Source organism: Danio rerio, chromosome 1 (assembly GCF_049306965.1).
Source record: "Danio rerio strain Tuebingen ecotype United States chromosome 1, GRCz12tu, whole genome shotgun sequence".
NCBI classification, from domain to species: domain Eukaryota; kingdom Metazoa; phylum Chordata; class Actinopteri; order Cypriniformes; family Danionidae; genus Danio; species Danio rerio.
Genome location: NC_133176.1, coordinates 14,170,166 through 14,193,513, shown reverse-complemented (window position 1 = coordinate 14,193,513; position 23,348 = coordinate 14,170,166). Strand labels below are relative to the sequence as shown.

Here is a 23,348-nt window from a genome sequence, read left to right as displayed (position 1 = left end):
ATTATTCAGCTTGATTCTGCAAGCTGGTATGTCCTACCATATTTAATGTATCCTCTTTCTTATGACCACACCGGTTTGTAACCCAAACAGTTTTACTGTTTAATCCATTTACGCTTCTCTTTTATTTCTCTACAGGGACCACTGAATCAGAAGTCGTGCACATTCACAGAAAACAGCTTACTTCCACATTGAAAAATAAGGCGGATACATCATTATGGTGTACAGCTTATGTGCTGTAGACTTTCATGAACACACTCTGGAACATTTGCTGAGGCATTAAAGGTACTGTAATAATAGTCTGCAGTTTCTTGCACATACTGATTGTTTTTCCCTTTATAAGACCCCAGTGTATTGTTTGGGCACAGGTATTCATTTTATTTGGCCTGTATATGTTTTTTGGATTCTCAAAGTGCTGGAAGTCAGTGACTTGCTGTGTGTGAATCACCAAGAACCAAAAGATTCGATTGTGTATTTTAAGGGATAGTTCACCCAAACGTTTAGCTGTTTTGCTTTATTTACTTAGCCTGCAAACCTGGTTTACTTTCTATCTTCTGTTGAACAAAAAAATAAAAGATAAGGAAGGACTTCCGTAGTATTTGTTGTTCCTATAGTGGATATCAATGGTGTATTTTTCCCCTGTATTCTTCAGAATATTTTGTTTTGTGTTCAACAGAAGAAAGTAATCCATAAAAGTTTAGAACAATTAAGTATGAGTAAATCTTGAGGAAGGAAATTATGTAACTGTCCTTGTAAAAAAATCATCTGAATGCCTGTAATGGTGAATAAATTAACAGCACATTTAAATTCATGGTGACAACTCCTAATATAGTTATCATGACATCATGCGGTCATCCCTTTGCTTATTTTAGTCTCACTCTCATCTATGTTTTGGTGTTTGAAAGAGACTTATGTCAAATAACTATAGCATCAAATAAGTCTGCACTTTAAGACAGAGAGGCTACACAATCCAAAGCCCCAATTTCAAAAGCTAGTCTTTTCAGCACTGATATTCATTTATGGCAATTTGGTGTTAACGAAACTATCCAATGGGCTACACAGGTGCAGAAAAAAAAGTGTATACAGTTGAAGTCAGAATTATTAGCCCCCCTTTGAATTTTTCTTCTTTTTTAGATATTTCCCAAATGATGTTAAACAGAACAAGGACATTTTCACAGTATGTCTGATAATAAATTTTTCTTCTGGAGAAAGTCTTGTTTGTTTTATTTTGGCTAGAATAAAAGCAGTTTTCAATTATTTAAAAAACATTTTAAGGCCCAAATTATTAGCTCCTTTAAGCATTTTTTTTTCAACTGTCTACAAAACAAACCATCGTTATACAATAACTTGCCTAATTACTATAACCTGCCTAGTTAACCTTATTAACCTAGTTAAGCCTTTAAATGTCACTTGAAGTTGTCTTTGCAATTTTATTTACTGTCTTCATGACAAATATAAAATAAGCCAGTTATTAGAAATGAGTTATTAAAACTATTTTGTTTAGAAATATGTTGAATAAGTCTTCCCTCTGGTAAACAGAAATTAGAGAAAAAAGTAAACGGGGGCAAATAATTCTGACTACAACAGTATATATATATATATATATATATATATATATATATATATCAGAAAATGTTAGATTAAATATCTGAGCGGACAGAATCATCTCTTCTGTGTTTTTTTGCACATACTCATTGTTTTTCCTTTCATAAGACCCCAATGTATTGTTTGGACCCACAGGTATTCATTTTATTTGGCCTCTATATGTTTTAATTATTTATTTATTTATTTATTTTTTTGTCTCTCGAAGTGCTGGAAGCCATTGACTTGCAGTGTATAAATCATCAAGAACCAAAAGATCTGCTTCAATAGTGCATTTTGGGAGATAGTTTACCCAAAATGGTTAGTCATTTACTCTATACTTTTCCCAAACATGCTTCCATTTCTTCTACATAAAATATACTGAAGAATGAGCACAGCCATTGACATCCACTAAAAAAACTACAGCAAAAAAAAAAAAAAAAAAAAAATATATATATATATATATATATATATATATATATATATATATATATATATATATATATATATATATATATATATATATATGGAAGTCAGTGGTAGTTTTCTAACATCTATAATAATTTAGAACCGTTAAATGTGAGGAAAATGGTGAGGAAATATATATATTTTTTAAACTGTTCCTTTAAGAAAATTGCTTGCATCTTTAATGGCCTGTAATGGTGTATAAATTAACAGCGCATTTAAATTCATGGTGACAACTCCTAATATAGTTATCATGACATCATGCGATCATCCCTTTGCTTATTTTAGTCTCACTCTCATCTATGTTTTTGTGTTTGAAAGGAAAGAGACTTATGCCAAATAATAAGACTGCACTTAAAGACAGAGAGGCCACACAATTCGAAGCCCCAATTTTAATGCAAGTCTTTTCAGCACTTGTATTGATTTATGGCAATATGGTGTTTAGGAAACTATCCAATGGGCTACACAGGTTCAGAAAAAAAGTATATTTATATATTATATATATATATATATATATGTTAATATATATATATAGATTTATAGTTATTTGAAGCTTTAAAAGAGAACAGTACACACTTGCACATGTGAAGATAACCACAATGTCAGATGAAATATCTGTAGGCCAATGAGAGGACAGAATCATCGTCTCTTCTTCTTTTTTTCTCCATTTTTTTGTCCCCCGCATCCACACTTTTCTAAAGATAGTAACTTCAGAAGAACACTTGACCACACTGATTAAGAAGAAAAAATAAACAACTATAAAAACAGTCAAGTCTAAAATGGATAGTTGAGTTTATAATGCACATAGTTTGGGCTGCTCTTTGTACAGTACATTTGTACAGTGTGTATGCATGTGTGTGTGTGTGTGTGTGTCGAATCGGGTAAAGGGCTCAGATAGTTGGTATAGTTTACAGTGGACTGTAAACAGAGACACATTGATCACAGAGCGGAGAGAGTGAGGAAACAACCGTGTCCATTGATCATCCATTTTTCTCGTTTTGTCTCTCCATCACTCCTAATCCTCTTTTTGAGCTCTCTCCCTCTGTTCTTCCCTCTTCTCATCCAGCTTTTCGGAGGAGATTTGGCGAGGTTTCTCAGTCCTGCTGAGAATTCTCAGGGTCCTTACGTCATCGGATCGCATCCGATTTAATCTGTCTCAGACGTCTGACAGAGCTGGGAACGACCAGATCGGCCATGATTGAGTTCAGTACAAAGAAAAAAATAGAAACGAAGGAATTTTTCCTTTAAAAAAGAAACCGTTGATGCTTTTGGCCGGTTGCGTTACTGTGCAAACTCACGCTTTTTCAGGAATGTCCACACGGAAGGTGCTAGGAAATCCTTTTGCGTGCTATAAGGGCAAAGAACAGGCAGAAAACACATGGATGGTTAAAATCAGATTCTAACCAGTCCTAACATCTTCTTTGGTTAGCTGAGTTTGATCTCACAAGAAAAAACGATGTACGTTGTTTATCTGTGCACCACAAAACATCATTCTGGACGGATTTCATATTGCAGACATTAATCTGTATAGATCTGTCTTTAAATCTTGTGTTTGAGTAAGAGTTTGATTGATTTTTGTGTGGTTGTGCAGTCAAATGTGTTTTGTATCATAATATGACAACATCAAAAGTATCGTACCTTTAATTTAAGGCAAGACACTACAGGCAAATCATAAAGTAATATCTTTGTATATATCATGTATATTTAGTTATATTTGTTAGTTTGTTTCCTTGCCTGTTTGCTTCCAAAGATTGTTTTCTTTCAGACTAGTGGAAAGAATAGTTTTAAAATACACACTTTTACCAATTTTTTTCTACAGTGTTTGGGTATATATTGTTTAAGATATAGTTATATACAAACTACCAACAACGTAATATTTATCCAGCCCAATCACCCAATGAAACGTAGTTATTGTATTTATAGTCCGAAAAGTGGCTAATTTATACAAAATGTTATTTTTAAATGTCAACCCCCACCCCCAAACACAACCATCATTGGTGGATGAGCAAATCATAATAAAATGTATAAATGCAATCATACAAATTAGCCACTAAATCAAAATGTTAGGATTTCCAGAGAGAGATTGCAATGAAATTAAATAAAAAGTAAAAGAGTAAAAAATGGAAAAAGTTACATGTCACATTTAAATTAAAATTTAAACTTTATTTTATTCAATTTTTTAAACAGATAAATACATTACCTTTAAGTGTAATGCATTTTAAGTATCGTTCCTTATTAGCTCAAGTTACTCCTAGTTACTTCTTTAAAATTATATTTTAAATTGTATTTTATATCTGTTTTTTTTTTTTTCAGTTTACAAGCAGATAAATACATTAATGTGAAATTATTGTTCCTTTTTAGTTGGTCTACACGGAATCTGCGCGAGCACAATTCTGCAGATTTTTAGCCCATCATTGAATGTTAATTTACTTTTGTAAATGTGTGTAAATTCATATTTATTCAGTTTTAATTTCAGTAATATTATTGACTTATATCAAAATATTTATATGATTTATTTGCAATACAGTTTGTAAAGTAATATTTTCTGTCTTTTAGTATATTATATAAGAGACTTGCTTTGTTTACCAAATGAAGTGGATCGTATTGGATTTGCATTGTAAACATTTAATACAAGTTAAAAAGATTTTACCTTTTATTACTTGTACTAAAGGTATTATTTCATATATTAAGGTTTTAGTTATGATACTCCTGAAATCATTCTGCATAAATCCACAGATTTTTACCAAAATTCTGCGCAGAGATAGAAAAGAATGTCCGCAGATTCCATCTGGCCCTACTTATCAGCTCAAGTTACTGGTGGTTACTTCTCTTAAATGATATATATATATATATATATATATATATATATATATATATATATATATATATATATATATATATATATATATATATATATATATATATATATATTTTTTTTTTTTTTTTTTTTTTTTTTTTTACTATAAAATGCATTAATTTTCTTCCATAAAATGCATTCATCTTAACATTGATTTTTTTTTATCTGTTTGTAAACTGAAAACAACCATTGTTTTCAGTTTACAAACAGATAAAAAAAAAATCAATGTTAAGATGAATGCATTTTATAGAAGTAATGTTCCTTATTAGCTTGAGTTACTCCTAGTTTACTTAAATGATATTTTAAACTTTGTTTTATTCAGTTTACAAACATAAATAAAATAACAATAAGATGAATGCATTTTATTAGCTCAAGTTATGTCTCTTGACAAATTAAAAAAAAATTATTGCATATATTATATATAAAGGACAATCACAGGAAATGCCAGATCTAACAAAACAAAAACTTAACAGAACCCTCTGAAACTAATAAAACATTTCTGGAAGCAACATTTAGGTGGTGCGCAGATAAACATCAGATATTTTCTTGTGAAAGTGATACTCGAACACAAAAATACAGTTATTGAGATAGGAAAGAGGCGGGGCTTATGGAAATATAAGCTCCATCATATCCACTCATCTGGAGCACTACAAACACATGCACATGCATGCACACAGCGTATGTTTGCCCATGCTTTAGTGCAGTGTTTCTTAACCACGTTCCTAGAGGACCACCAGCACTTCATGTTTTGAATGTTTCCTTTGTCTCCTTACACCCATTACAGGTCTTTCAGTCTGATCTGAATCAGGTGTGTTTGGTTAAGAAGACAGGGAAAATTTGCCAAGCTGGTGGTCCTTTAGAAACATGGTTGAGAAACACTGCTTTAGTGCACCAGTAGCGATACTGCATTAAAACACATGGAACAAACTTCAGGATATCTCCTCAGCTGTGAGCGTACACTACCACAGTTTGCATGCTATAATCAGAGGCGAGGAGGCAGGCGTTATGACTGTCACGAGTGCGACTACAGTAGAGCCGTGGCATATGGTGATCACAACAAACACGAATACAGCGCATGATGAAAGACACAGGTATTAATGTGAGATTTTATAGCATGTGTATGAAAGCTTGAAAATTACCACTGCCATTCCACATGGTATGGATTTTTTGTTTGCTGAAAATGAGCTAAATGGAGATGCAGAAGCATGTGACGTGTCGTTCCATGTGTCTAACATGACCATGATGAAGGTAGATTTCAGCTTTAGGAGAAGTCACAGCACAAAGTATGTGTTATGTAGGTTTGGATGACAGATTAGTTGCAAATTCAGCACTCGTGAGCCAAATTTGTTTTTTTTTTGTTTTGTGTTGTCGCTTTTTGTTCACCAAATGTCTTCAGATGCTTTGGATGGGAGAATTTAGAGGGCAGGGAAAGGACAAAATGTTGAACACAACTCCACAATTTCACTCCAAAAAAGTCCTTTATTGATATGTCCATATATTACACATTGTTTTTTTGGTTTTTGCCATTTAGTTTTAGAAGGAAAGGGGGAAAACAAATTAGAAAGTGAGAGAATAGGTGAGGAAAAGGGTGTTTGAGATTACATAGATTTATTTATTTTAGAAATATAAATAGATTTATACAAACAGAGTCATGGATTAGATGACGGCAGTGGATCAGATCTGAAGGGGGGGGGATCAGAAATCGTACATTTTGAGCGAGTACTCACACAGATAGTTGGGTTTGTAAGGCGCTCGGGCGCTTGGTAAGAGTGTGTGTAGCTCGTGGCGTGTGAGCGTGCCGTGGTGTGACTTGTCTTTGCCAAACGTGGAGAATGATCTATCATCGGCCCGATTGCACGCATCGCCCGGAACCACGCTCTCCTGTACCTCAGTGTCCGGCACCGCGTCCATCCCCGGGACGTGCAGGTTGCTACGGTAGTCGGCACCCTGGCGACTGTCGCCAGGCATGAAGGAGGGCATCCAGCAGCGGTCGGAGTGCCCCAGAGCCTTGCACTCTTCAGTGCAGTTGGAGAAAAGATCAGCTCCTGCGAGAGACAGAGGACAAATGGGAGAATGATTAGCTTTAGTCTAGTTGAACATGATAGAGAACATCGTATAATAATTAGCGCTGTTGCTATTTTTAGTCAGGTAGTTCAATCACAAGTGAAAATTCTGTTATTTGCTCATGAAAAAGTCATGCATGTGTTTCTTCAGCAGAACACCAAATATATACCTTTTTCTTTCCCCCTTTTTACTTATGTTTTTGCAGATACAGTTGAAGTGAGAATTATAAGCCCATCTGAATTATTAGACCCCCCTGTTTATTTTTTCCCCAATTTAACGGAGAGCAGATTTTTTTCAACACATTTCTAAGCATAATAGTTTTAATAACTCATTTATAATAAGTGATTTATTTTATCTTTGCCATGATGACTGTTACGACTGGGTGGAGTGACACTCACAACAGAAGGTAAGATCCAATATGCAGGTTTATTCAGCGTCAGGCAAGCAGTGGTCATACAGGTGCAAACGGGTATATTAAGGCAGTCCAGAATCATAAACGTCAAACAGGCAAAAGGTCGAAAGGCAGGCGGCTAAACAGGATAACAAGGATACAAGGCTAGGTTCAAACATGGAGAAAAACAAGACAAGGAGAACCGCGTTGTAATGTCACACTGGGAAAACAAGACTCTGCAAACTGGAAGGGTTCATGAGTGGCTTATAAGTGGTGTGATATCAGACTATGACAAGGTTCAGCTGGTGTGTGCAATCAAGCTAGATGAATGAGCATGGGTGTCTGGGAGCAGTGCATGTATGAAAATGTAGTCCTGGGAAATGCGGAAGTGTAGTCTTGAAGTTCGTGTGAGAACCAGCGATCTCTGGAAAGCGGTCGCTGGTTGTGTGACAATAACAGTAAATAATCTTTGACTAGATATTTTTCAAGACACTTCTTAACAGCATAAAGTCACATTTAAAGGCTTACCTAGGTTAATAAGGTTAACTATGCTGGGTAATTAGGCAAGTTATTGTATTATGTTGGTTTATTCTGTAGACTATCAAAAAAAAATGTGGCTTAAAGGGGCTAATAATTTTGTCCTTACAATGGTGTTTAAAAAATTAATAACTGCTTTTATTCTAGCCGAAATAAAACAAAAAAGACTTTCTGCAGAAGAAAAAATATGATTAGACATACTGTAATAATGTTCTTGTTCTGTTGAACATCATTTGGAAATATTTAAAAAAGAAAAAAAAATTAAAAGGGGGGTAATAATTCTGAATTAAATTTTTAATATGTATTATTTTTCCATATACTGTTCTCAAAACCTTTCAATGGTATTTTCAAGCCCTAAAGCACACAATTGTCACATAAATAAGCAGTCAAAACACATCAAAGGTTTTCCATTTGTATTGTTGTGTGAATAAATTAGATTTGATATAAAAACCAAAAAGATGCACAGAGTTAAAATAAAGTAAATGAGAATGTGTGGGTGCGTCAACATCCACATGTTAAATAAAAAGAATATTGTGAAGCTACAGTCTTTCTCATGCTCCGAGATCTTCTGCTTTCACTTTATCAACTCCTCTTCTGTGTAACAATCCGATGTCAACAGTAACACAAAGGCAAAATTGCCATGAATTATCCAGAGCGCGGAGTCTGAAATTATTCATATTTGAATGGAGATGATTATTTAACCAGACAGATTGCGAGCTTTTTACTCGTTTTATAATCAACTGCAGTCATTGTCAGGCTTCAGCAAAGCCCAGTAATTGACTGGAAGGCGGCCCCGCTGAAAGAAGGATAGTTATATACACAAAGCAGTGAACTCTCCAGACCTTTGTTTCTCCCTCTCTGCTTTCCCCCAGTGTCCCTCCCACCAACCGATATTAAACCAATCTACTGTGATGTTTTCATGCTCTTTTCATGCTGTTAATTTCACCATGTCCCTCATCCGCTGGTCTCTCAAGTCCTCGGTACAAACACTAGGCAACGCAACCAAAACTAACAACACTGGGAGAAAGCATCGTCCAAACACACACAAGCTCACACGTACACACTCTTGCTTTTCTGACTAATGACTACACAGAGCATGATAATTAGCCGGTTTCAGAGGAAAAGAACGAGAGGGGAGTTTGAAAGGGGAATAAATAAAAGAGAAGGCCAGAGAGCAGTGTGGCGTCACTATGAACTCTAATGAAGGCCTCTGGATACAAGGGTTTCAGTCGAATGCAGAATTTGAATGGACAAGATGACCACATGAAGTAGTAGACATGAATTAGTGGTTATGGACTCTGAAAACACAGTGGCAATGACAATATGTAACTATTTTACGTCATCTTTTGGTCTATTGGTGGTGATTTCATTGTTTTAACAAGCATTCATTCTGCATGATCAATATTGTATAAATTCATTCAAACCTATTCACCAGCATTCATACACACTCAGAACTAAAAGTACAAAGGGGCAGTACATATTCATAATGTACACTTTTGTTCCGTAAAGTAAAATTTTTGCACCTGTAGGGTATACTTTTGAACCTTTATGGTACTATAAGCCAGACACCCTAGTTTTTTTTTTTTTTGTGTGTGTGTGTGTGTGTGATTTTTTGCGATAAAAATTACTGATTTTTTTTAGTGATAATTCCCAGAAATGTGCAGATAAATTTGTTATTAAAAATATGTATATAAATATAAAAGTCGTTAAACAATAACTTGCCTAATTACCCTAACCTGCCTAGTTAACCTAATTAACCTAGTTAAGCCCATAAATGTCACTTTAAGCTGTATAGAAGTGTCTTGAAAAATATCTAGTCAAATATTATTTACTGGCATCATGGCAAAGATAAAATAAATCAGTTATTAGCGATGAGTTACTAAAACCATTATGTTTAGAAATGGGTTGAAAAAACATTCTCTCCTTTAAACAGAAATTGGGGACTAAAATAAACAGGGGGGCCAATAATTCAGGGTGGCAACTAATTAATAATTAATTAATAAACTAATCCATCTAATTAAGGTGTACAAGACTACTAGAGACCATTAAGCAGGTGTGAGTTAGAGGTGGTTGGAGCTGAATTATGCAGAGCTGCGGAAATTTTTTCTGTGAAATTTGGTTCACTTTGGTGCTTTGTTAATTTCTTGTTCAAAATATTGTTAAATGTGTCATGTTCCACTGAATTTGTCCTTTGTTTAAAGAGATAGTTGACCAAAAACTGAAAATTCTGACATCATTTACTCAACTTCTACTTATCAAAAAGCAATTTGAGTTTACTTTTCTTCTGAACACAAAAGAAGATATTTTGAAAAATGTTTAGTAGTATTTGTTTTCCCTACTATGGAAGTCACTCGTTACAGGTTTCTATCATGTTTTAAGATATCTTCTTTTGAGTTCAACAAAAACAGGGAACTTTAAACAGGTATGTAACCACTCAAAGATGAGTAAATGGTGAGTGAATTTTCATTTTATTAAACTATTCTGTTAATAGTTATACGGATCTTACCTGTCCTTCCAGACTTGGAGCAGAACTAGTAAAAACATGAGCTAAGATTGGAATCAAGGTTAGGGATTTGGACGTTTGAACTTGGAAAAAAGGTTAGAGCAGGGTTCAGGGTTAAGCCTTGCTTAAACCGATACATTCACCCTTCCATGAAGCATCACAGCACCGTTCTTCACATGCACTGCATTGCAAGATTCTTTCCTATCTGTATTCGGTAAACCTTGGAGAAATGTGTTACTAAATACCCTTTAAATTTGTGATGGGCAATTTTCACAGTGCAGGCAGAAACATGACACTTTTAAAAGTATTTGAAATTGTTCTGCGTTTCAAAATATCCCACAATAATCCATCTGCAAAGCCAATGTTTCTTATTGTTAAGATTGTTGCAGATAAAAAATGATGATGTTACTATTGGTATTCACACCTTTATATTGTTCACAGATACATCAAGAACTGGATAAATTTGGAGTTCTGGATGGGATTTGGACTATTGTTCATGATCCAGCAACACGACATTATGGTGTGCAAGATCCCAGTCAACGCAAGCAGCAAAATACGGTACAGTGTGATCTATTATGCAAAATATTACATGATTCTTTCCCCCATTAAATATGAAAGATGTATTAGTTATTTTGTCATTATATCACAATTAAGTGAATTTTAAATGAGGTGTTGCTATGTCCTTGGGTGCATGGCAGTAATGCCTAATAAGCCTTTTTGGTTTAATTGGTAATTAGTTGTCGAAGGTTTTGTAATTTTGCCTCTGTGCACAATATCACTTTCTGTCCTGGTGGTCTTTTAATGAACTCTCTATCTGCTCATCTATTTACATTCAAATCTCAAAACTCAGAATGGAATTTTTCAGTCACAATAAATTATATGATTTATTCTGCACATTATTAACTATAGTTATCATAACATTTTAGTATATTGTTTTAAAACATCAATTTAATGATCATTCAGAAGCTTTAAATACATTTAGCATAGGTATTCACCATACCATTTACCAAAAGTAAACAGTTTGTAAGGATTAGCAAGGCTTTAAATAAGGATTTCCATGTATTGATCACTGGTGGCCATCTTTAAAACACATCTCGGGCTTTCTGTCTGAATGGGGACACATCAAATTCTCCAAAACTGTTTGCCAAGCTTATGATTACATTACATATTTGGAATCATCAATAAAATTAAACAACAACTGTCTCTTTAGTTAAATTTCTAAACGTTCGAATCAAACAAAATCGGCATTTTTTCATGAGGCTAATGCACATGCTCACTCAAAATGAACGAGATCACGTCACCAACCTCATTTATTGTCCTTCTACACATGATCATCATCTGAAGAATGCTTCATCAGATCACGCCGGTGTTCTGAAGCAATTCACAACTTGGTCTAAATAACGAATCTCCTGCAGAAATCACAGCGACTCTTTGTTTACAAGTTTGTGGGCAGTTGAGAAGTTGCTGTCATGTGATGTGCGTTTGAAAGGACGGAGTGTACCCCACGTAAATTTCATACGGATTACAAGTTTTTCAAGTGTAGTTGGTTCATTTAATAGTGCAGATTTCAAGTTTTATTTGGATATATATGTCTGTGACGCAAATATTCGCTGAGATTCCAGTGTGTTTATTAACCTAATAAATTGTAAAATCACACGTCTGTTTTGAGCTTTTCTCAATGAGAAATGCCAGTCTATAGCAATTGATGATTGGCTCCTGTCTTACTAGGCGGGGCTTCATTTGCCATATTGACCATTCAAAACTATATTAGTGACATGTCATGTGTATTCTGTAATCTTTGATTGTAATGACCTTACCAGGTATAGGCAGAATTTGAATTCCAGTCAAGCCTGAGCAAAATTGTGCTCACACACTTCATGGGTGTTTCTTCCTTTTCCAAAGTAAATTATATTAAATTATATTATAGTATTTTGGCCAAACTTTATCTTAATGTACATTTCATGCTATTAACAAACCCTTAACTAATAATTTTAGCTCTAATACTAATTAGCTGCTTATTAATAGTTATTAATGTAGCAGTTGGTTTTAGGTATTGAGCAGGATTAGAGACATTAAATTAGATCATACTTTATGAAGCCAGCAGTAAATGGTGTGGTTTGTTACTTAGTCTAAAGTGTTATCAGTATTTTTTATTAAAATTATATTTCAAACTGCTTTTTAAAAATTATTTTAGTTTCTTTCGATAAAACACAAGGATTATCTGTTTAAAATGAAATGATTCACAAGTTTGTTTGGCCATATAAGCTATATTTATATTTGTATCCTGTTTACAGCATAACAGCTGACCAACAGAATCCATCACAACAAACTCGTGATTTAAGGTATCAATTACCCCTTTTTTATTTTGAAGTAGTCATATTTATTATATTTTACAACAAACGCACAGCTCTTCTAACAGACCCATTAAAGAACTAGCACTGTTGGATAACGAGTCATGTGTTTATGTGAAGATCACAAGAAATCTTTTTAAGTCGAGGCTAAAAGAAAAGGAAGCCAAAAATAATGCATGGCCTCTTACATAGATTTTCCACGCTGGGTAAAACAAAGCGTCTTACTGTTCTTGATATAATCTTTATGACCTGAGACTACAGAATGAGGCCAAATCGCTTTTTAATGTAATATGTTTGATACATTTTTGCTTAACATCACTGCTTATTCGATTGATGAACGCACGCAATCTTACAGGCGAAACAATTTCTTTGATAATCAAATCAAACTCAACAATCTTTATGCAAAAAAACACAATTATTTAAGAATTCCAGTTAATAATGTTTGTTATTGTTTTTACATCAGTAGAAGAAGAATAGTTAGCCACAAGTGCCCTTAATAAACAAAGTTGTCTAAATTTTGCCAATGGAATCTGATCGTTTATAGGATTTATTATTCTATTAATATACAAAAAAAAATTTTAATTTTGCAGGTTAAGAAACAAAATAATCATGTATAGCAGATAAAAAACTGTTAATATGGTGATAAAAGTCAGATTCAAATAGGTATAACAAGAGAGGAGTGATACTATAAATCAAATCATGATTTTACACTCGATGTCAATACTAAACTCACGATATAATATCTCAATAGTTATATGTATAGTATAATATTAGTATTTTTATTTCTTTAAACATATGGTAAAGTGAAAATAGTATAATTAGGGTTGTTAAAAGTATCGAGTTTGGTACCAATCGGTACTGATATTCAATCAATAGTGTTTAAATTTTAGCGGGAAATTTGTAAAAAGTTTAACATTTTTAAAAACAATTTTAAAATTGCAGTACCGATTGGTACCGAACTTGACACTTTTGACAACCCTAGTTGTTGTCTTTAATGCATATGATGGGGATGACATCAAAATACAACTATTCATAATTCTGAATATGACTTTAGCAATACCCTTATTTTATTTAAAAAAAACAAAAGTGAGGCTGCGGTGGGAAAAAACACTGAAGTGTAGGATCAGCACTGTAAACATGCTGTGGACTACAGAACTACAGCTGTTGTCACGACTTTATAATGCAAATATGGTTTAAACATCACCTTAATATCATTCAGTTAAGTTTAATTTAAACAATCAAAAGCATATTAGGCATCAAACAAACTCACAATCTCTTTAGGAGTAATACGCTTAAGTGTCCTCCTAGGCTTCAGTTCATGGCACCAGTTAAACACAGTAGGGACGCTTTCCTGCTTCAGCCTATTTAACTTGGTCATGATAAAACAATGCAGTCCTCTGTACACTCTCAGAAATAAAGGTACGTGTGCTGTCACTGGAGCAGTACCTTTTCAAAAGGTACATATTTGTACCTGAAGAGTCCATAATTGGTACCTCAAATGTACTCTTTAGGTACATTTGGGCACTAATATGCACCTTTGAGATATCACTGTGGGCACTTTGGGTACAAATATGTATTTTTTGAAAAGGTACTGCCCCAGTGACAGCTCATGTACTTTTATTTCTGAGAGTGTAGCACACCCTTGTGTTGTCTGTAATAGTGTTGTCCTGGTACATTTAAGCGCTGCTGAGCGCATTCTTAAACAATGCTGATTTGCCATAGTATTCATCAGTGCTTAACAGAAATGACTGTGATTGGCTGTTAAGGTCATCAGTTCATCGCTCTTTACTGAGTGCAAACACAAATACAGGGACACTGGAGCATTTTAAAGTCGCGAAGATCAGTCGATTGCTCGTCTGTGTTTGTACTTGGTAAACATTGAAGTAAGATGAACTGATGACCTTCACGCCAATCACAGTCATTTCTGTTGATCACTAGTGAATACTATGGCAAATCAGTTGTGTTTTAGAAATGCACTCTACAGTGCTTAAATGTTTTGTTTTTGTTTGTTTTTTCAGTACCCAAATTCAGTCTAATGCAGTAAAAGACTCAGATCATTAACTTGAACTTGATAAATGGTATCTAAAACGTGTGTTTAGGAAAGAAAACTAGCTAACTAGTTCCATTCCCCTTAACTTAGCTTAAAAAGAGGACTGATATCCCTTTTTATTTTCACTGTCCATTCAGAACAGACCTTCAGGTAACTCGGAAGGTGAGGAAATTATAAATTTGCGTCACTTTCTCTTTGCCGATAAGATATACAGTCAGGTACACAACGTTCCCTTGTGACTCAGGTAATATCTCCAGGTTTCTTCCCACTGAAGCCTTGATTTCTCTTTTAAAATGGTGGCCGCATGAAATCAGTCTATTTTGTTAGACACAAATGCTTGCACTCTGTCACTGACTATAAATATTCTGTATTTGTAGACTATTATATAGACTGTAATCTATTTTCACAAGTCATTTAAATGATGCACGCTCTTCAAGTCAAGCCTGAAGTTGTTCATACCTCTGGCAAATTATGATTTAAATTTACTTTTATTCAACCAGCAAGTTTTTTGTTTTGTTTTGACAGACTTCCCCCAAAAGATAATAAGACGATGTGCATCATCGTAGAAAAAAAATTCTCAACTTTTATTTATATTTAAACAAAATCTTTTAGTCAGAATTTGCCAGGATATTAATAATTTCAAGCTAACCCATATATATGAAACGGGAAATGTGGAAAGTTAGAGCATGTAGGCTGATATGGGAAATCTAAGACAAAGTTAAAGACAAAGGTAAAGACAAAGGCTAACCGTGGAGGAGAAGGAGGGCAGTGGATGCATGTCAGGACAATCTCTAATCTCTAATTCCTTGTGGCAGAAGCTTTTCTGAGTCAGATCAAAGGACAAATCTGCTGCACCGATAAACCTGGCCATGCTATGAGTGTGTGTGTGCTGCTTGAATTAAAACACAGGGGACTGGTGTGGTATTGGGGTAGAACTGCTGTAATGATTTGCATAGGTGACCAGGAAACGTGTTATTAGCCAAGCTTTGTAACCTGCAGATATATGCAGAAAAGCTGGAGATTGAATGCACTGATCCAGAATTCTGTGCTTATTAGAATCGCTATAGGGGACTTCCATTGATGATCAAGCGTTATTTAGCCATCAAAAGTGTCTTGCTAAGTTGCGCACTAAGAAATCAGCTTGTTCGTTACACCTCTTTCATTTACCGAACAGAACAGAAAATGCTGGATAATCTGTAATGAGGGCTGAAATGGATGCATCGGACCAATCACAAGTGGACAACGCTAAACACTGGTGAAATGGGCTGTAAAATTCTTAGATTCTGAACACTTCCAGAGGTGGTTAAAAACACTCTTGATTGAATTGCTTACACAGTGTAAACGCTCATCCAGTCGAATTGCCACAAAAGACCACCTACTCCCCGTCAACTGACTGAACACATGCTCATAATGGGATGTTTTGTTGGAAATGAAGCAAAATGAGGTATTCTTGCTTATATTATTTCTCTTTTGTTGATTTTGATTGCTTCTATTGTCTGAGATGTCAGCTTAGTCTTTAGTCTTTCTTAAGAAACTGCTAGAAATGTATCTTTTCCGTCAGCACTTCTAGTATTGCTAACATTCTTTATTTTATTTTATAATCTACTTAAATTGCTCCTGCCTTTTAATACTAACACTGTTTATTTTATTTTATTGTCTGCTTTTTATTGAAATAATAATAATAATAATAATAATAATAATAATAGTGCTCTGACTTTCTTAATACACTTGTAAAAATATTAATTGTATTTACAATTTTTTTTTATTAAGGTAAGTGGTTGCAAACAATTTATATAGGCTGATTTTACTACATTTAACCAATTAAATGTAGTAATGTTCAACTTAATTTGTGTTTAAATTCAGCCCATGCAAATTAATTGCAACCACTTACATTATCTTTTTAAGCTAATAAATATTTTTTTCAGTATACTAACATTTATATTTCTGCGCTTATATATATATTTTTCAGTGTATATTTTCTAAAATTATTTAGATCCTCTAGCACTTACAATCAGTATTTTTTTCTATTGTCTTTTATATATATATATAAAATATAAAATAAAATAAATTAAATAAATAAACAAAAATCTAAGCCTGTAGTTACAACATCTTGCGGCTAAAAGTAGCTCCTGATTTGCGAGTTTAATAATAATAATAAATATTTTTTATGTATTGCCTTTAAAACTTCACAAAAAAAAAAATACAGATATAAAAACAGTTTAGAGTAACAGTATTTTTTTTTATTGCATAGAGCACAGACGAGTGAAAGTGGACTGTTAAAAGACCAAAGTCAGAGAAACGGAGGTCACGTGAAGGGGAGTACTGTGTTAGAAGTTCAGACAGATAATGTGAAGCCAAACCATGCAGGGCCTTGTATGTGAGCATGAGGATTTTAAAATCAATACAGAATATGACTGGTAGCCAATGGAGAGATTCGAAAGCCGGAGTAATGTGGTCCCTCAAGGAGAAAATTTAGGAGAAAATCTTTCAAATAATTGGTGTCTTAGTCCTAAATTTAGGACTCTTACTGCACTTAAACTAACTTCTAATTCAGTGAAATGTTAGTGAAGAGGACTACAAACATTTATAAGACCAAATCTTACAAACTATTCTAAAATGACTGTTGCAAGCAATCTAAAAATCATTTTACGAACATTTTAAGTACATTTGCCCAAGATGAGCTGTTAAAAAAGTTTTGCCTTAATCTTTTAATCACATATATATGGAGGTATAGCCAAGTGGTAAAGAAACATTTTTAAATGTATAAAAAAAAAAAAACAGCCAAATCATTTAGGCAAAACCTATATTTCCTGTTATTAAATACTTGGTCATTTTTAAAAAAATACGTTTTAAAGAATATTTAAAGACTGTATTAGGCGTAAAAAAAAAAAAAAAAAAAAAAACTTTCAATGTCACAACATAATATTATGCTCTACAACATTTCCATGAACAAATCTGACAGAGACTACTATTACATTTACTATTAAACTACTGACTATTGTCAGATTTCTTTTCCTCTGTCATGTTTTCCATGTGCTTTTGTCTGTCTGTCTGTCAAACGCAGTTTTACTAGGTCTCAAAACCCTTCTGAAATGATCAATACTTTGAATCAATATAGTCACATGATATGGTGTTTCGAAACACTTTAGTCATGTGACCTGGGGGTTTCGAATCAGCTTGGTCACATGACCTGGATGTTTCAAATCATGTTTCAGTGCAGTGTTTCAAAACACTTGCGCTTTGGAATCTTGACACGGTGTGGAAACATCAGTTTCACGTCAGCCTTCCTTGCAAAACAACGGATTACCATTGAAATTTTTTGTTGCTATCAACAGCCTTTTAATTAGCTTGCTTGATTACTTTTAACATAGGTCTGTTCGTTTACTAGCACTCACACAACACACACTGAGCACAACGTAAGGAGTGTGAACAAATAAGGGAGAACCAGAAAATTGATGAAATCTAAACACAAGTGATCACATGAGAACACGTTAATACTCCATGTAAACAGTCATGTGTCTCTGCTGACCCACAAATCCCCAAAAACGAATGTTTATAGCAAGTAAAACCAGACATTTAGACATGATCAACTTATATTGCTTGTATTTAAAGCTCAGGAGTCAAAACAAAGTATCATATCATCTATCAGTTTCATCTAGAAACGCTTAGGAGAAAAAAAAAGGTAGCAGTTAACATAAGGTAAGAATAAAGCTGTAACATTATCTTGAGATCGGTGGTTTTGTAAAAGCAGACTTCGATGTCTTAGCACGTCTAAGCAGTTTTGGAGATCTTTTCTGAAACTCTAGAGGAGCCGTTTGCGAGATTACGGGCTTATTTTTTTCCTCAGGAGAGATCCGAAAAAGCTTAAGCAGAAGTCTCCGTTCGCTCTCTGTATCAACGCTGTCAAGGATAAGCAAAGTTAAAGTGATTTCTTATGTGATTCTTCTTTCCCTACGTGCAACTCGCTGCTTCTAATCTTACGGACTGAACGTCTGAATCCGCGCTCGGATCACATTTCTGCTCAGATGTGTTGTGAAATCCATAGATCACTTCGGTGAGCTGTCCACTTTGTTATTCGGCTATTATATCAGGGTGATGTATAAGGATGGGGATGTGCGGATGTACACAGAGGAATAAATCTGGTTAAAGCAGGCATCCGGGGCCACTGTGACATCATCGATATTAAGTACACAGATAAACCTGACTGCATACAATCAAACTCAATGTAATTAGAAAAGAGCACTCTCTAAATAGCAGACAGAAGCTCACAGCGGGACGTTCACATCGATATCACAGTCACACGCAGAGAACATGCAGGACCTGATAGAGTCCTGTCTGATTGAGGTCTGCTTCTGGATGTGAAAACAGCCTGTGAATAATAGAAAGCTATGCCTGACGATCTCCTGAAGGCAATGACAAGGCTTGTAATAGAGTTTAAGTTTTTACAAAATTAGTATGTAAGTTTGGGGTAAATCTGAGTATGGCATTGACTGCAGAGTGATGCACTTTATTTTTTTGAGTTGAATCCAATTGCCTTAAAACCAAGTGCCTTAAAACATTAATTAAGCTGAATCCAGTATAACTTACTGGATGAACTTGAAATGAACTGAAATGACAAAATGCATTGAAACATGGCCATTTTGTAATTGTGTATTAATTTGAATATAAATTAAATATTATAGTATATATATATATATATATATATATATATATATATATATATATATATATATATATATATATATATATATATATACTATAATATTTAATATTTAATAGTGTGTTTATTTTAATATATTTAATAATATATATTATATATATATATATATATATATATATATATATATATATATATATATATATATATTATATATATATATATATATATATATATATATATATATATATATATATATATATATATATATATATATATATATATTATATATATTTTTTTTTTTTTTGGTATATTTTTGTCATTTTTTAATTTATTTTATTTTATTTTTTTTATTTGTATTTTTGTTATACTTTTAGGTATTTAAGTTGGTAAAGTGTTAACATTATAACCCTTTTGACATATAATTAACTAAACAAACGTTAATGACATTGAAAGTGTATACAGATATATACAGTGCATCCAGTAAGTATTCTATCGCTTCACTTATTCCACGTTTTTTATTTTTTTATGTTACAGCCTTATTGCAAAATTTTCATTTATTTCATCAGAATTCTATACACAATACCACACAATGAAAATGTGATTTTTTTTTTTAATTGTTGCAAAATTATTACAAATAAAAAAACTGAAAAATCACATGTACATCAGTACATCATTCTTGAGATATTTCAGCAGCTTAATTGAAGTTCACCTGTGGTAAATTCATTTGATTGAACATGATTTACAAAGGCATATACCTGTCTATATAAGGTCCCTAGGTTGACTGTGCATGTCAAAGCACAAACCAAGCATGAAGACAAAGGAATTGTCTTTAGACCCCTGAGACAAGATTGTTTTGAGACACAAGGCTGGGGAAGGTTACAGAAAAATTTCTGCTGCTCTGAAAGTTCCAATGAGCACAGTGGCCTGCATCATTCATGAGTGGAAGATGTTTGGAACTACCAGGACTCTTCCTAGAGCTGGCCGGCCATCTTAGCTGAGTGATTGGGGGAGAAGGGCCTTAGTCAGGAAGGTGTTCAATAACCAGATGGTCACTCTGTCTGAGCTCCAGCGTTCTTCTGTGGAGCGAGGAAAACCTCAAATCCACCAGTCAGGCCTGAATGGTAGAGTGACCAGACGGAAGTCACTCCTTAATATTGCAATTACCAAAAGGCATCTCAAGGACTCTCAGACCATAAGAAACTAAATTCTTTGGTCTGATGAGACTAAAATTAAACTCTTTGGAGTGAATGCCAGGCGTTACGTTTGGAGGAAATCAGGCACAGCTCATCACCAGGCTATCCATCCCTATCTATCAGGCTATCTATCCATAAAACCATCCCTATCTTGAAGCATGGTGGTGGCAGCATCCTGCTGTGGGGATGTTTTTCAGCAGCAGGGACTAGAAGACTAGTCAGGATAGAGGGAAAGATGAATGCAGCAATGTTTAGAGACATCCTGAATGAAAACCTGCTTCAGAGTGCTCTTGACCTCAGACTGGGGCGATGGTTTATCTTCCAGCAGGACAATGACCCAAAGTACACTGCCATAATTTCAATGGAGTGGCTTCACAACAACTCGGTGAATGTCCTTGAGTGGCCCAGCCAGAGCCCAGATCTAAATCCTATTGAACATCTCTGGAGAGATCTGACAATAGCTGTACACTATCGCTTCCCATCCAACCTGATAGAGCTTGAGAGGTACTGTAAAAAGTAATGGGCATAAATTCCCTTAGACAGGTGTGCCAAGCTTGTGGCATCATATTCAAAAATACTTGGGGCTGTAATTGCTGTCAAATGTGCATCAACAAAGTATAAAGCAAAGGCTGTGAATACTGATGTACATGTGAATTTTCAGGTTTTTATTTTAATTAAATTTGCAAAAATTAAAAAAAAAATTACATTGTCATTACGGGTATTGTGTGTAGGATCTAGAGGAACTAAATTAATTTAATCCATTTTAGAGTAAGACTAACATAATACTTTCCGGATGCACTGTGTGATTTGATTGTTTGTGTCAAATGCCAATCTTTGCTGCAATAAATATCTACTTACAGGTAGCAATAAAGTCAACTTAACTACAATTAAGCTTTTTTTATGATTATTGTATATATAATTAAATGAATAAAAATAGTAATAAAGCCTTTGGTAGGTACAGTATGATATAAAATCACTGAAATCTAGTGTATTTGGAGCTCTCAAAAATGAAGAAAAACATTGTGGAAAAGTAATATACCACAATCAGATGTTCCTTTACAAACAGGATTAGATTTCTCAGAGGACCCCGAGTTAACTTCAAAACAGCAAGGGTTGTGGAAAAAAAAACTGGCATTTTCAATTTGGATGGGATTAAAATCACAAAGTATGTCTGCGAAACACAGAATTACCCTCCTGGGGGAAAACAAGTCCTATTTGAATGAGGATTAAGGTTGAAATTATCCAGAAAACAAAGTTTGAATGCTGTCATTAAATGGTTCAATCTGAGTTAAATGCAGAAATTTGAGCAGATTGTTTGGCATTAGGGCACTTTGATAAAAAGAACATGACAATGTGGCATCTATTATGCATCGGAAGCTCTAGACCTCAAGGATTTTTTAGCTGTCAGGAGATATTTGAGCTGTCGGAATAATTGCGTTTAAAGTCTAACAGCGATGTGGTTCAGCAAACTGCTTTTGCAGAGTTCATTCAATTGTTCTGCAATATAATACATCCAAGTGTAGCAGGTTGTGTGCTATAGATTAACACCTGCGCTGGTGCTAACCAATAAATATTGTATGCGCAGAAATAAAATCAACACAATTGGGCATGAAATACTATAATTACAGGCATGCAATCAATTCATTATTAAATATTGATTTATTTGTTTATTTGTTATTTATTTCTTTTATATTTATCAGTTTATTATTTTATTAAAATTAATTGTATTTAAATTATTTATAAATATTTTCAACTTCAACTAGCTGCCATTTTTAATGGGTTAATTACACATTAAAAGCATTGTAATGTTAATATAAATAAAATATCTACAAATGTAATTTTCAAGCAACAAGATTTCTGCGTTTATTTTAGTCTGTGTACATCTTTTAATTTCCACTGTTATTTTATTAGGGAAACTACCTGAGGTAATGGAAGAAATTTATTTTTTCCCCCAATTTTTGTTTAATGGAGAGTTTTTTTTCTAAACACATTTCTAAACATAATAGTTTTAATAAGTCATTTATAATAATTAATTTATCTTTGCCATGATGACAGTAAAAAATATTTTACAACATGTTCATATGTATTCAGCTTCAAGACACTATATGCTGCTTGTTCAGACAATGTGAAATGAGTTGAAACAGCAGAATTCTTGAGAATATTTTGGGACAACTTAAATGTTTTAAGTAACTTAATTGTTTTGTGTGTTGGAACATGACAGAACTAAGGTTGTTGGGACAACAATTCCCTCAGTAATTGTGTTGTTTCAACCCCTTTAATTAAGTAATTTGAACAAACAGCAAACTAAATTTTTTCGAGTGTAGAGCTTTTGAATGTTTGAGTGTAGCCGGACTTTGGGGTTGCAGAGATCGAGAAAAAAGACAAAATATATAGAGAGAGATGCTGCGTTGAGTACAAACACACTGACTAACTAAGCTTTTCCCCATCAGGAAGCGCTCTGCATCCCACTGTGTGCGTGTTATTTTTGTCTCTTTCCGCTTCTCTTGCATTTTCTCTTCTGGAGACCTCATCACATCTTTTATCAATGGTGTGCAAAAGCATAAGACGAAAAGGAAAAAACACTGCCAAAGCCCCGATGAGCAGAATTTCCCTTCTGAACACCTGTCGTCAGGCTGACCAAAGACCTGAGCTCCCGCTGAGGATCTTGTTTTTTTGCTAGGGTCGGGAGGAAACTTTGC

At 34.0% G+C, this 23,348-nt stretch overlaps 1 protein-coding gene across 4 annotated transcripts in view; it reads right to left on the bottom strand.

Annotated features, from left to right (window-relative positions):
* Positions 1-2,397: 2,397 nt before the first annotated feature.
* pcdh10a (protocadherin 10a) overlaps positions 2,398-23,348 on the bottom strand; it is a 34,572-nt gene continuing 13,621 nt past the window's right edge. Inside the window, exons 4-5 of one of the 4 annotated variants that reach the window (XM_009306589.5) lie at positions 6,788-6,945; positions 2,398-3,391 (exon numbers count right to left, since the gene is read on the bottom strand). In XM_009306589.5, the coding sequence (XP_009304864.1) occupies positions 3,338-3,391; positions 6,788-6,945 (212 nt within the window). In that variant the 3' untranslated portion in view covers positions 2,398-3,337. 4 annotated transcript variants of the gene reach the window in all.